The sequence below is a fragment of the Sus scrofa genome, chromosome 12 (genome assembly GCF_000003025.6).
Source record: "Sus scrofa isolate TJ Tabasco breed Duroc chromosome 12, Sscrofa11.1, whole genome shotgun sequence".
NCBI classification, from domain to species: domain Eukaryota; kingdom Metazoa; phylum Chordata; class Mammalia; order Artiodactyla; family Suidae; genus Sus; species Sus scrofa.
The window spans coordinates 35,298,673-35,313,858 of record NC_010454.4 but is presented as its reverse complement, the minus strand read 5'-3'; the positions used below and the strand labels follow the sequence as shown (position 1 = coordinate 35,313,858).

The following is a 15,186-nucleotide window of genomic DNA, read 5'->3' as shown; positions in this document are numbered from 1 at the left end:
CCGGCCTACACCAGAGCCACAGCAACTTGGGATCCCAACCACGTCTTCGAGCTACACCACAGCTCACGGCAACGCCGGATCCTTAACCCACCGAGCAAGGCCAGGGATCGAACCCACAACCTCATGGTTCCTAGTCGGATTCGTTAACCACTGAGCCATGACGGGAACTCTGCATGTACCTTTTCAAGTTAATGTATTTAATTTTTGGAAAAATACTCAGAATTGATTTGCTGGGTCGCTATGGTAGTTCTGTTTTTAATTTTTTGAGGAACCACTATACTGTTTTACGTAATGGCTTTACCAGTTTACTTTCCCACCAGTAGTGCATGGGGGTTATCTTTTCTCCACATCCTCACCCACACTTATTTATTCTTCCCTTTCTTCTAGAGGTTTACTTTCTTTTTCTTTTGTTTGTTTGTTTGTTTTGGCCATGTCTCTAGCATGCAGAAGTTCCCAGGTCAGGGATTGAACTCATGCCCATTGTCTAATCAAGTTGTTTGTTTTTACAATATTGAGTTATGCGAATTCTTTCTTTTTTTTCTTTCTTTTTTTTGCTATTTTAGGGCCACACTTGTGGCATATGGAAGTTCCCAGGCTAGGGGTTGAATCAGAGCTATAGCTGCAGCCCTACGCCACAGCCACAGCAACGTGGGATCTGAGCCGAGTGTGTGACCTACACCACAGCTCAAAGCAATGCCGGATCCCTGACCCACTGAATGAAGCCAGGGATTGAACCCTCATCCTCATGGGATCCTAGTTGGGTTTGTTAACTGTTGAGCCACAAAGGGAACTCCCAAGTTATATGAATTCTTTATATGTTTGACTGTTAGCCTCTCATCAGGTATATTGATGCAAATATCTAATATTAAGAGGCAAATATCTTCTCCCGCTCAGTAGCCCGCCTTGTCATTTTGTTTATAGTTCCCTTTGCTCTGCAAAAGCCTTTTGGTTTTATATAGCCCATTTTGTTTATTTTTGCTTCTGTTTCCCTTGCCTAGGGAGACATAGCCAAAAAAATATCCCTAAGACTGATGTCAAAGCGCATATTGCCTATTTTCTAAGAGTTTTATGGTTTTGGATCTTACATTTAAATCTTTAATCCATTTTTTATTTATTTTGGGGTATGTGACGGGAAAGTTGTCTGGTTTGATTCTTTTTGCATGTAACTGTCTAGTTTTACCCAATACCATTTATTGACGAGGCTGTCTTTTCCCCATTGTATCTTCTTGCCTCCTTTGTCATAGATGATTGACCATGTAAGCATGGGTTTATTTCTGGGCTCTCTGTTATGTTCCACTGATCAATGTGCCTGTTTTTGTGCCAGTATCATACTATTTTGATGACTGTAGCTTTGTAGAATAGTTTGAAATCAAGGAGCATGATACCTCCAACTATGTTCTTTCTAAGGATTGCTGTGGCTATTTTTTTCTGGGTGTTTCTATACAAATACTAGGATTCTTTGTTCTAGTTCTGTGAAAAATGCTCTTGGTGTTTTGATAGGGATTGCATTGAATCTGTAGATTACCTTGGGTAGTATAGTCATTTTAACAATATTAATTCTGCCATGAGCACAATATACCTCTCCATTTGTTTGTGTTGCTTTCAGTTTCTTTCATCAGTCTTAGAGTTTTCAGGGTATAAATTTTTTACCTCCTTGGTTAGATTTTTTTTTCCCCCCCAGCTACTTTATTCTTTTTGATGAAATTGTAAATGAGATTATTTTCTAATTTCTCCTTCTGATAGTTATTAGACCATAGAAATGTACTAGATTTTTGTTTTGTCCTGCAGCTTTACCACATTGATTGATGTGTTCTAGTAGTTTGATGGCACCTTTAGGATTTTCTATAAATAGTATCATGTAATCTGTAAACAGTGACAGATTTGCTTCTTCCTTCCCAATTTGGTTTCTTTTAATGGAGTTCCCTGTCGTGGTTCAGCAGAAATGAATTTGACTAGCATCCATGAGGACAAAGGTTGGCCTTCGTCCCTGGCCTCACTCAGTGGGTTAAGGATCAGGCGTTGTCCAGAGCTGTGGTGTAGGTTTCCGATGTGACTTAGATCCTGCATTGCTATGGCTGTGGTTTAGGCTGGTGGCTACAGCTCCAATTCGACCCTAGCCTGGGAACCGCCATGTGCCGCAGGTGCATCCCTACAAAGATAAAAAATAAAGTTTTTTCTTGTCTGATTGCCATCGCTAAGACTTCCAGTATTATGTTGAATGAAAGTGATGAGAGTATATTTGTCTTGTTCCTGATCATAAAGGAAATTCTTTCATTTTTTAAGTGTTGAGTATGATGTTAGCTGTGAGCTTTTTATTTTTGGCTTTATTATGTTGGGATATGTTTTATTTGATTATTTATTTATTATTTTTGGCCACACATGTGAAAGTTCCCAGGCCTGGGATTGAACCCAAGCCATAGCAATGCCAAATCCTTAACTGCTAGGCCACCAGGGAACACCAGTATGTTCCCTTTATACCCATTTTGTTTATAGTTTTTATTATAAATGGGTGTTGAAATTTGTCAGACGCTTTTTTTGCGTTTATTGAGATGATCAAAAGATTTTTATTCTGTAATTTGTTAATGTGTTTCACATCATTTTGCAGGTATTGAACCATCCTTTCATCCCTATGATAAATCCCACTTCATCATGGTGTATGATCCTTGTGATGTAATGTTGAATTCAGTTTTCTAATAGGTTGTTGAGAATTTTTGCTTCTGTGTCCATCAATGATATTGGTCTGTATTTTTTTTTTTTCTTCTGGTGTTTTTATCTGGTTTTGGTGTCAGGGTGATACTAGCCCTGTACAGTGAGTTTGGAAACATTCCTTCCTCTTCAATTTTTTTGAAATAGTTTGAGAAAGATAAGTGTTAGCTCTTTTTTAAATATTTGCCTGTGAAGCCCTATGGTCTTGGAGTTTTATTTGTTGGGAATTAAGTGTTTTTAATTACTGATTCAATTTCATTTACTAGTAATTGGCCTGTTCATAAGTTTCCTGTTTCTTCCTAGTTCAGTCTTGGGAGATTGTACATTTCCGATAGTTTATCCATTTCTTCTAGGTTGTCCATTTTATTGGACACAATTGTCTGTAGTCATTTCTTACAATTCTTTATATTTCTGTGGTGTCAGTTGTAACTGTTTCTTTCCTTCTACCAACTTTGGCTTTTGTTTTTTCTTTTCTTCCTCTCATTCTTTAGGTGGAAGATTATGTTGTTTATTTGCGCTATTTCTTGTTTCATGAGGTAGGCTTGTAATTGCTACTTTTGTCTTAGAATTGTTTTTGCTACATTCCATAAATTTTTGGATTATTCTGTTTCTGTTTTCATTTGTTTCCAGATTTTTTTTTTAATTTCCTCTTAGATTTCTTCACTTGTTTAGTAGCATGTTGTTTAGCCTCCATATGTTTGTATTTTTTGCAGTTTTTTTCTTGTAGTTGATTCTAGTCTCATATAATGTTGTGGTCAGAAAAGATGATTGATATAATTTCAGTCTTAAATTTATGGCTTGTTTTGTGACGTAGCATGTGATTTATCCTGGACAATAATATTCCCTATGCACTTGAAAAGAATGTGAACTCTGCTGCTTTTGGATAGAATACTCTATGTATTTAGATGCCCATGCCTATATCTAGATATCTCTATTAAATCCATCTGGTCTAATGAGTTGTTTAGAGCCAGTGTTTATTGATTTTCTGTCTGGATGATCTATCCATTGATGTAAGTGGGGTGTTAAAGTGCCCCACTATTATTGTGTTATTGTCAATTTTCTCTCTTTATGTATGTTAATATTTGTGTTATGTATTTCGGTGCTCCTATGTTGGGTGCATATTTATTTACAATTGTTATATCTTCTTGTTGAATTGATCTATTATGTGATGACTTTTGTCTGTCAAGATCTTTGTTTTAAAGCTTAATTTGTCTGATATGAGTACTGCTACCCCAGGTTTCTTTTCTTTTCCACTTCCATGTAATACCTTTTTCTATCCTCTTAACTTTGTGGGTGTCATTAGACCTGAAGTGAGTCTTACAGGTGCATACATATGAGTCTTGTTTTTGTATCCTTCAGCCACCCTTTGTCTTTTAATTGGTGCATTTAGTCTACTTACATTTAAAGTAATGATTGATAGTATGTACTTATTGCCATTTTGTTAATAGTTTACTGGTTTTTTAATTTCTTCTGTGTTCCTTTCTTTTTTCACTCTCTTCCCTTGTGATTTGATGACTGTCTTTAGTGTTAAGAGTTTGGATTTCTGGAGTTCCCGTCGTGGCGCAGTGGTTAACAAATCTGACTAGGAACCATGAAGGTTGCAGGTTCGGTCCCTGCCCTTGCTCAGTGGGTTAACGATCCGGTAGGTTGCAGACGCGGCTCGGATCCTGTGTTGCTGTGGCTCTGGTGTAGGCCGGTGGCTACAACTCCGATTCGACCCCTAGCCTGGGAACACCTCCATATGCCACGGGAGCGGCCCAAGAAATAGCAAAAAGACCAAAAAAAAAAAAAAAAAAAAGAGTTTGGATTTCTTTCTCCTTTTTGTGTCTGTATCTATTATGGCCTTTTAGTTTTTGGATATCATGAGTTGTGTGTGTATAAATACATATATATATATACACACACACACACATACACAATTATTTTAAGTTGCTGGTTTCTTAAGTTTGAACTTATTCTAAAACTATACATTTTTATTCCCCACTGCTCCATATTTATTGTTTTTATGTTACATTTTACATCTCTTGTTTTGTATATCTCTTAACTGCATATTTTGGACATAGGTGATTTTACTTTCCTCTTTTATCCTTCCTACTAGTTTCATAAGTGGTCAGTCTATTGCAGTTAAGATGTTAGTTTGTCCATTAAATAGGAGAAGAACTTTTCTTAGAAGCCTAGGTATATAGTAAAACAGTATTTATTAAATTTAAATTTTTAGACAGTTTTAAATAACAATATAGTGTAAAACAAATATTTAATGACTCCGGTGGCCTCATTCTTATTAGATTTGCTTTCAGTTTTTTCTCTTATTTATTTTTTTTAGTTGCAAGAGAATATAGGCTCAATAATATGTGCTGAAAAGTGTTTTAAATATCCTTCTAATATATAACATTAGCTAGTTGAATCAGCTGAATGCAAAAATCAATTCTATAATTGCCTGCCAGTGTGTGTGACTTAGGAAACATTGTAACAATACCTCTTTGAGAATTAAAAGGTTCGGGCAGTATGATAACCTTTGTAAAATGAAGGTTTGTTATTTATTTCAGTTTAAAGACTTTTAAGATTACTTTTTCAGCAAATGTTTAATGAATACCCACTGCCAGCCATTTTGTTGTTCACTGGGATTATAAAATGAATGAGCATCACTATTCCTAAATGAGAGTCCAGCACTAGTCATTGCAAAACTTTGTGATCATAAGTATAGACATAAGGTGACACCAAAATGGAAAGAACAGGTAATTAGAAATGGCTGGAAAAAAGCTTCAGAAAGAGAGTGGTGTGTGATTTTGCTCTTGAAAGATGACCTAAGAGTTCATTAGGCAAATAAGGAAATATGAGATTAAAGAGCAAAGGTGTTCTAGGCAGAGGTTACAGAATTGTCCTTTGTGAGAATTTCAGATAACTGAGAGTTGAGTTTATATGGAGGCAGGCCAATGTGAGCTTGGTAAGCAGATCAGGTAACAGAAAGTCGTATTTGCCAGGCTGAGTTTGGGCTTTATTCTGTGGAACCACTAAAAGGTGTTAAAAAAAGAATGTGATCAAATTTATCTATATAGTGGAAAATGAATTAAAGATGGATAGGTAAGATTAGTTAGAAAACAACCTCTATATTCCAGGAGGGAAATTTGGGGGACCTAAAAGTAAGGCAGTAGCAATATGCGTAGAGCAGAAACCTTTTGAATGATGTTAAATAGTTATAGCATATATAGCACTTGGGAGTCTTGCTGAATGGGTTGGAGTTGGTGGAGAGGTGGGAGTGATTCCTTAAGATTTCTAGGTTAGGGAGTTCTCATCGTGGCGCAGCAGAAATAAATCCGACTAGGAACCATGAGGTTGCGGGTTCAATCTCTGGCCTTGCTCAGAGGGTTAAGGATCCCGTGTTGCTATAGCTGTGGCTTAGGCCGGCAGCTGTAGCTCCTACTAGACCCCTAACCTGGGAACCTCCATATGCTGCAGGTTTGGCCCTAAAAAGGGGGGAAAAAAAAAAAAAAAGATTTCTAGGTTAGGCTGTGCCATTGCATAAGATAACAAGTTTAGAAACAGGAGATAATGTATTAAGTTTGCTCTGTGTTGATTTTGAGAGACCCATGGGATCCCCATGTATTGTTTTCAACTCATATCTAGCTGCTTAGAAGATCACAGGTGTGTGCAGTCTTGTCTAGTAATGTATATCGCTTTTTATTACAAGCATTATACTTTTTATTCATTAGGGTAAGTGAAGTAATTAAAAATAGTGTTCAAAAGATTCATCCATAATATATAAAGAACTTGTACAAATCAATAAGAAAAAGAAACCAGCATCCTTGGAAAAAAAGGCAAAAGGTGAGACTAGACACTTCACCAAGGAGGCTATCTAGATGACCAATACACATTTTTAAGTGTGCACAGACTCTTTCATCGGAGACATGCAAATTGTGATATGTATCAGTGTGGATCTCTTGAGTTTATTTACGCTACATGAAGTGTATTGAACTGAGTTTTTTGGATGTATAGATTAATGGATTTCATTACATATGGGAAAGTTTTATCCCACTTTTCTTTGAATAATATTCTTCCTCTCTAATTCCCATTATGTGTATGTTGGTATACTTGGTGGGGTTCCAAAGGTCTCTGAGACTGTTCATTTTTCTTCATTCTTTTTTCAGGAAATGACAGATAAAAACTACAGTATGATATCATTGCATACCCATTATAATGGCTAATACTTTTTAAACTGGCAATACTAAATGTTGAATGCATGTGGAGAGATGGAAACTCTCATACCCTGATGGTAGGAATGAAAGTTGATACCACTACTTTGGAAAATTGTTGGGCAATATGGGCTAAAGCTGAACATAGACATTCTATAGCTTTCCCAATTCCAAAAGAATGGGAGCTGGTGTTTGCCAGTAGAGTTTTGCAAGAATATTTAGAGCAGCATTGTTCTTTTTCACATTGTTTGGAGTTTTTTTCTGTATGTTTTTTTTTTTTTTTGTCTTTTTGCTATTTCTTGGGCTGCTCCCGCGGCATATGGAGTTTCCCAGGCTAGGGGTCTAATCGGAGCTGTAGCTGCCAGCCTATGCCAGAGCCACAGCAACGTGGGATCCGAGCCGCGTCTGCAACCTACACCACAGCTCATGGCAACGCCGGATCGTTAACCCACTGAGCAAGGGCAGGGACCGAACCCGCAACCTCATGGTTCCTAGTCGGATTCGTTAACCACTGCGCCACGACGGGAACTCCTGTATGTTTTTAATTTAAGAAAAATAATTGTAGTTTATAGTTAAAGGGTGTGAAAAACTGGAGAAAGTAGTTTGGGATTGGACTGTATAGGACCTTGAGTGTCATGCTAATGCATGCAGGCACTGTGACGAAGTCAAGAGCTCATATAGATCACTGTGACATTTTAGCAGGATTGATCTAGCTTGGCTCAAGAGAGGATCCATTTGCTTTTTTTGAGGGTTCCCCTCCCCATGTGAACTTCAAGAGCAGTTACCTGCTTATAAGTTCAGTAGGTTTTTTCCTAGTAGCCAAAAGCTAAAAGCAACCCAAATCCTTTCCTAATAGAATAAAGAAATAAATTGGACATATTCGTGTTTTGGGGTACTGCACAGGAATAATGAAAAATGAATAAACTATATATATAGAAATACAGATGAATCTCATGAATATAATGCTGAGAAAAAAACGAGATATAAAAGTTCAACTCTATCGTTACATTTATATAAAGTTCAAAAACAGGCAAAACTAATCTATGGTGTTTAACTCTGGATCAGAGTTACCTTTAGGGAGGAAGATTAGTGAGCAATTTTAGGAGACATGGAATTTTGGGCTGCTGTTAATTTCTAAACATTCACTAGGCTGTATACTTACATATGAGACAAACAGACACACGGAGATAGACACACACATACCCAGACAGATGGCAGTGTTACCTCTGAGAGAGGGGAACTGAACTAGTTGTTAAAATCTTTTTATATATATAATGATTTTTTTTTTTTTTTTTCTTTTTGCCGTTTCTAGGGCCACTCCCACAGCATATGGAGGTTCCCAGGCTAGAGGTCAAATCAGAGCTGTAGCCGCCAACCTACGCCAGAGCCACAGCAATGCAGGATCCGAGTCGGGTCTGCAACCTACACCACAGCTCACGGCAACACCGGATCCTTAACCCACTGAGCAAGGGCAGGGATCGAACCTGCAACCTCATGGTTCCTAGTTGGATTTGTTAACCACTGAGCCACGACAGGAACTCCCTATAATGTTTTTTTAATTTTTTTTCATTATAGCTGGTTTACAATGTTGTCAGTTTTCTGCTATACAGCATGGTGACGCAGTTACACATACATGTATAGACTCTTTTTTCTCACATTATCATGCTCCATCATAAGTGACTAGATATAGTTCCCAGTGCTACACAGCAAGATCTCATTGCTTATCCATCCCAAAGGCAATAGTCTGAGATGCTGAAACCTTTAATGCCTGTGAATGAATGTGATAGTGAATAGAAAATTCGGGAACTTGGTCGAGAGGAAGGAGCTGAGGGCGTGAAGCACAAAAGAAAGGAGTTTTTGCTCGTTGGTGAGAGTAGTGACCTGAGAGAGTGGTCAGAAAACAGGAGACAGTTAACAGTACTTTAATTACTGGGAGTCCATTTAACATGGGAGAAAGAGCATCTTCTACTTTCAAAGAAGAATCAAATATTGAGCCAGTAGGTACTCTCTGGGCTTACTGAGCTTACTGTACAGTCAGAACCACAGGGATCGGACTCCAGTAGTCTCATTCCGTACATCTGGAGGAGAGCCTGGAATCTGTTCTTTTTTTTTTTTTCTTTTTTTCTTTTTTTCTTTTTTTCTTTTTCTCTTTTTTGTCTTTTTAGGGCTGGCTTGTACCTTCATCATTTGGAGGTTCCCAGGCTAGGGGTCAAATCAGAGCTGTAGCTGCCAGTCTATGCCATAGTCACAACAATGCCAGATCTGAGCTGCGTCTGCAACCTGCTCCACAGCTCATGGCAACACCGGATCCCTAAACCACTGAGCGAGGCCAGGGATTGAACCCACATCCTCATGGATACTAGCCAGATTCATTAACCCCTGCGGCACAACAGGAACCCCTGGAGTCTGTAATGTTTTTTGTTTTGTTTGTTTGTTTGTTTTGGTCTGATGATACATATTTATTGTTTTGTGACCTGATTACAGTGTTTGTAAATGGAATCTGTAATTTTAAAAGTTCCTCCAACTGACTCATTAGCAGCCTGATTTGAGGACTCCTTAGTAAAGAAAAAGAGCTAAGAAATAGTTTCAAGGTAGAGGAGGAGTAGTTTTTCCCTTCTTATTTTTATTTTATTTTTTCTTTTTAGGGCCACATCTGTGGCATATGGAATTTCCCAGGCCGGGGGTTAAATCAGAGCTGCAGCTGCCAGCCTACAGGGCAACACCAGATCCTTAACCCACTGAGCAAGGCCAGGGATGGAACCCACATCTTCATGGATGCTAACAGGTTTTTTGGTTTTATTTATTTATTTATTTACATACTTATATTTTAGGGCCACACCTGCGGCATGTGGAGGTTCCTAGGCTAGGGGTGGAATTGGAGCTGTGGCCGCTGGCCTATGCCACAGCCACAGCAACATGAGATCCGAGCCGCTCCTGTGACCTTATACCACAGCTCATGGCAATGCTGGATCCTTAACCTACTGAGCAAGGCCAGGGATCGAACCATATCCTCACAGATGCTAGTTAGATTTGTTCCTGCTGAGCCACATTAGGAACGCCCAGGTTTGTTTGTTTGTTTTTCTTTTCTTCTCTAAGTGCCACATGTGCCAGGCTAGAGGTCAAATCGGAGCTACAGCTGCCCACTTACACCACAGCCACAGCAACGCCAAATCCCAGCCTTGTCTATGATCTACAGCACAGCTCACAGCAATGCCGGATCTTCAACCCACTGAGCAAGGCCAGGGATCGAACCTGCATCCTCATGGATACTAGTTGGATTCGTTTCCATTGCACCACAACTGGAACTCCAGTTTCTGCCTTTCTAAGTGGGAGTTGCAGTGGGGTTAAAAAGAAAAATTGGCAATGAGAGAGAATTCTTTGAAGAAGAAGAGAGTGAAGAAGTAAGAGAAGGTTACTTCAGACATGAAGATGTAAATATATATGAAAAGCAATAATTACATAATTGGCCTGAAGCTTTTGAATAACTAAACTGAGTTTTTTTAATTTATTTTTCTTTTCTGGATCTCTTTGGAAACACTCATGAATAGTCAGAATCTGATTATTTCATGATATTTTTATATTACCCACTTTAAAACTTTGCTGCATGTAACATCTTTTGATGTTGTGTTTCTTTAGAGTATATTTAAATAGCTTTATTTAAGAAGGTCATTTTAACACATTTCCACAACTAATACTTGTTAGGCATTGCACTATGCAGTAGAGGTAAGTCAGTGGTGTCCCTTGGCTTATGGAGCTTATTAGTGCAATATAGGTAATATAGATATTACATGGTTTACATTATGCATTAACCATGAACAAGTTCAGAGTAAAATCTTCAAATTGCACTTCAGTATTTAATGAAACTAGAAAAAAAGTCTGCCAAACCCTTATGACTTGAGCATTTTGCTGCCCAGAGACCTGGAGAAGGTTCTTATTTTGGTGTCTAATTTCTTGGGCTCTGTTTTCCTAGGGGATTTGACTTTCATCTAAGACCACTAGTTTATGAGTATATTCTCCTTTTCTTCACGCTCACCTTCCCTAATTTTTTTTTTTTTTTAGGGCTGCACTCGTGGTATATGGAGGTTCTCAGGCTAGGGGTTCAATCAGAGTTCCAGCTACTGGCCTACACCACAGCCACAGCAACACAGGATCTGAGCCTCGTCTGCGACCTACATCACAGCTCACGGCAACACCAGATCCTTAACCCATTGAGCAAGGCCAGGGATTGAACCTGCAACTTCATTGTTCCTAGTCAGATTCATTTCCGCTCTGCAACGACGGGAACTCCTCATCCTCCCTGATTTTATATTTTACCCGTCATCACCTTTTTTTTTTTTTTTTTTTTTTTTTTTTTTTTTTTTTTTTTTGTAGGGTTTGGGATGGGGTTGAAGATTGCTCCTGAATTTTGGGTGGTAAGATAGTAATGAGGCCAGTTCTCAGTCACTTGTTCTTTTTGTTTTGTTTTGTTTTTTGTCTTTTTGCCTTTTTTAGGGCCGCTCCCGCCGCATATGGAGGTTCCCAGGCTAGGAGTCAAATCAGAGCTGTAGCCGCAGCTATGGCAATACCAGATCCCTTAACCCACTGCCCTGGGCTGGGGATCGAACCTGCATCTCTAGTGACCCCAGCTACTGCAGTTGGATTCTTTTTGTTTGTTTTTGGCGTTTTAGGGCCATACCCGAGGCATATGGAGGTTCACAGGCTAGGGGTTGAATCAGAGCTGTAGCCACCAGCCTGCAGCACAGCAACGCAGGATCTGAGCCATGTCTGTGACCTACACCACAGCTCATGGCAGCGCCGGATCCTTAAACCACTGAGTGAGGCCAGGAATCGAACCTGCATTCTTATGGATACTAGTCAGATTCATTTCTGCTAAGCCATGACAGGGACTCTTGCTGTAGGATTCTTAAACCAGCTGCGCCACAGCAGGAACTCCACTCAGTCACTGTTCTTTGTACGCCTTTCTGGCACCATGGTTTCTTCTTTGTGCTTCTCATTGTAAACACCGGATCCTAAGAGATTGATCCATAGACAAGTATTCAAACAACACTGACAAGTTTACTTTTTCTTTTTAGTATACTTATTTTAGACCAATTACTTGTCTTTCATTTTCTACATCTCTTTCTCTTTTGCAGGTAGTAACCATGGCTATGTGGGTGCCAGTAGCAGAATGTCAAGAAGAGCACACTTATGCTCTGCTGCTACCAGTAGTTTATTAGACATTGATCCTTTAATTTTAATACACTTATTGGACCTTAAGGACCGGAGCAGTATGGAAAATCTGTGGGGCTTACAGCCTCGCCCACCTGCTTCACTTTTGCAGCCTGCAGGTAAAATATTATCAATAATTTACCTTTTTTTCTGTGGTTTTCCCGAAGAACTCTTAAATTTGAATCTAAATGTCTAAGTGGTAGAACATGGTATATTTTGGTAGCAAATTGATTTTTCGTTGTATTTTATAAAAATTTATCAAACTAATTTTTGGTTATTGTTCAAAGGTGTTTTGTGCAAAACTAATGTCAGCATGCCTGTAAGAAGGTTTTTGTGTAATTTGCCTTTTATTTTTATTTTTTTGTCTTTTTAGGGCCATACCCACGGCATATGGAAGTTCCCAGGATAAGGGTCCAGTCAGAGCTATAGCTGCTGGTTTACTCCACAGCCACAGCAATGTGGGATCTGAGCCATGTCTGCGACATACATCACAACACAAAAGCACTTGAACTCCACATAAGTCTTTAATACAGGAAAGCAAATATCTCCCAGCACAGACACTGGGATGGGGAGGAAGAGCCCCCCCTTTCAGTTGTTCTAATGGAGGTTTTTATTGCTTTAAGACAGGAGTACCAGTGTGGAGGTCCAGATAGTAGTTCTTTTTCGCACTGGCCTTGCCCAGTTTACTTGTATCATTCCTTGTCCAATACGGGTCTTAGAGGTGGATATGCTCAGTGAGTTTTAAGGTTGGTTTGTTCTTTTCCCTAGACTGGGAGTTGCCATTCCTCTCATTCCTTTCCTGTCCATTGAGGGATGGGTTAGAGATTGACAGATACACTCCCTGTAGTAAACAAGGCCAGTGGGGATGTTTTTCACTGGAACCCTTAAGTTACAGATATTAATTAATGACCATATCAAAGGAGATATCAAAGCCCATGTTCCTATACTAACTACCTGAATTATTATTCTGCCTCAGAGGCAGAAGATAAAGCCACTGAGAACTAAGGTGGAATCAGATAACGTAGGGTCTTGGGTGCCATGCTGATGCTTTTCCTCAGTGATTCTAAGCAGAATAATAACATCCGATTTGGATTTTAGAAAACTGCCCTGTCATCTTGGTGGACAGTGGGTTGGAGGGAAGCTATGGTGCAAAGTGCTTTCACAGACATTGACTTGTTTGAGGGTCACAACAGCCCTGTTATGTGTATATTATTGTCTTCGTTTTACAACTAAATAAATGGACTCAGAAGTTGGAAGACTTAAAGTTACAGCAGCTAAGTGTTAGATCTCAAAACAAATCCTGGATTTCTAAAATCTGTCCTAATATTCTATTGTGAATGCTCTCAGCTACAAGCAATAAATTGTTGCTACTGGTAATGGCTTAACTAATAATAGCAAAAGCACTTTGTTATGCATATTAAGTCTAGAGGTAAGTGATCCAGGTTCCTCAGGTATTTAAAGTAGGGCACAGAATGGTCTCCCTGTGATTCTTCTGGCTCATCTCTCATGGCAATAAGATGAAACCACAGCTTCAGGCATCATTTACTCACAGGAATGTGTCACTAGCAGGAAAGAAGGGACTGGGTGGGAAAAAGATCTAATCCTGTGACCCTGGAGATCAAAGTTATTAAGAGGACTGACTCTGGAGTGATTTCTCAGTTTGAATTCAAGCCCTTTTACTTATCAGCTATATTACCCAATGTAATAAAATCTCCTTATCAAGATAGAAAACCCCACACACCCTTAACTTTTGGCTGAAACTGTTGAGTCATGTGACACTCTAAATGGTCAAAGAAGAATGAGCTTAGACCAGTCCTGGACTCATACCTAGGGCCGAACAAAGGACAGACCCAGCTGTCTCTAGCACACTGCTGCTCATCTGGTACCTGGGACAATCTGGGTTCTTTTGAGCAGAAGTGAAGAGGGCTGTTGGATACACTGCAGCTCCTGCCTTTTCCCTCTTAGGGTAGTAGATTGTTGCAGTGCCTAAGCAGTTGACATTCCTGCTAGTAAAAACTTGTTCTTTGTCTAGTTAGGGTACCTGTGGCCCCCTCATAGGGGGTGAGGTTTGGGTAGGGAACTTGGTTTCTTTTGCTTTGAGTCAGTTATAATAATCTTTCCACAATACCTATTTCCTTTTCCCTTTCTCCAAAAGAAAGTGTATATTTTCCTTGCTCATTCCTCTCTTTTTAATATATGGGTGGGGGAAAGAAATGAAAAACAACTTTAACCACCTTCTCTTGAAAGAGAGAAAACATTTGTTAGTTTAATGGCTGCAAAATTCAGTTACAGGGAACTCCTTTTTTTTTTTTTTTTTTTTTTTGTCTTTTTTGTTGTTGTTGCTATTTCTTGGGCCGCTCCCGCGGCATATGGAGGTTCCCAGGCTAGGGGTCTAATCGGAGCTGTAGCCACCGGCCTACGCCAGAGCCACAGCAACACCAGATCCGAGCCGTGTCTGCAACCTACACCACAGCTCACGGCAACGCTGGATCGTTAACCCACTGAGCAAGGGCAGGGACCGAACCCGCAACCTCATGGTTCCTAGTCAGATTCGTTAACAATTCGTTAGCAACAGGAACTACTTTTTAAATGATACTCCATGGCACTTAATAGCTGTATCTACGTTGGATAGTAGTTTAGTAAATCAAGTTTTAAAATTGAGTTAGGAGTTCCCGTTGTGGTGCAGTGGTTAACGAATCTGACTAGGAACCATGAGGTTGCGGGTTCGATCCCTGGCCTTGCTCAGTGGGTTAACAATCCGGCGTTGCTGTGAGCTGTGGTGTAGGTTGCAGATGCGGCTCGGATCCTGCATTGCTGTGGCTCTGGCGTAGGCCGGGGGCTATAGCTCCGATTCGACCCCTAGCCTGGGAACCTCCATATGCCGCGGGAGCAGCCCAAAGAAATAGCAAAAAGACAAAAAAAAAAAAAAAAAAAGAAAAAGAAAATTGAGTTAGAATAGTATATATTTTTATACACTATGTATAGCATACTTGATTAACTATTTGGCTTCTAGGCTTATTTATGTTTTTTATGTGTTTTTTTCTTTTCAGTTGTGAACATAATGGAAATTTTGAGAAAAGTG

The 15,186-nt window shown here is 39.4% G+C and overlaps 1 protein-coding gene across 9 annotated transcripts in view; it reads left to right on the top strand.

The window, feature by feature from the left end:
* The window catches only part of TRIM37 (tripartite motif containing 37), a 134,173-nt gene that overhangs the window by 79,606 nt on the left and 39,381 nt on the right, over positions 1–15,186 (top strand). For all 9 annotated transcript variants that reach the window (XM_021067287.1, XM_013981116.2, XM_021067283.1 and 6 more), the window contains exon 18: positions 12,029–12,223. In XM_021067287.1, coding sequence (XP_020922946.1) covers positions 12,029–12,223 — 195 coding nt within the window. The remainder of the gene's footprint in view (positions 1–12,028; positions 12,224–15,186) is intronic.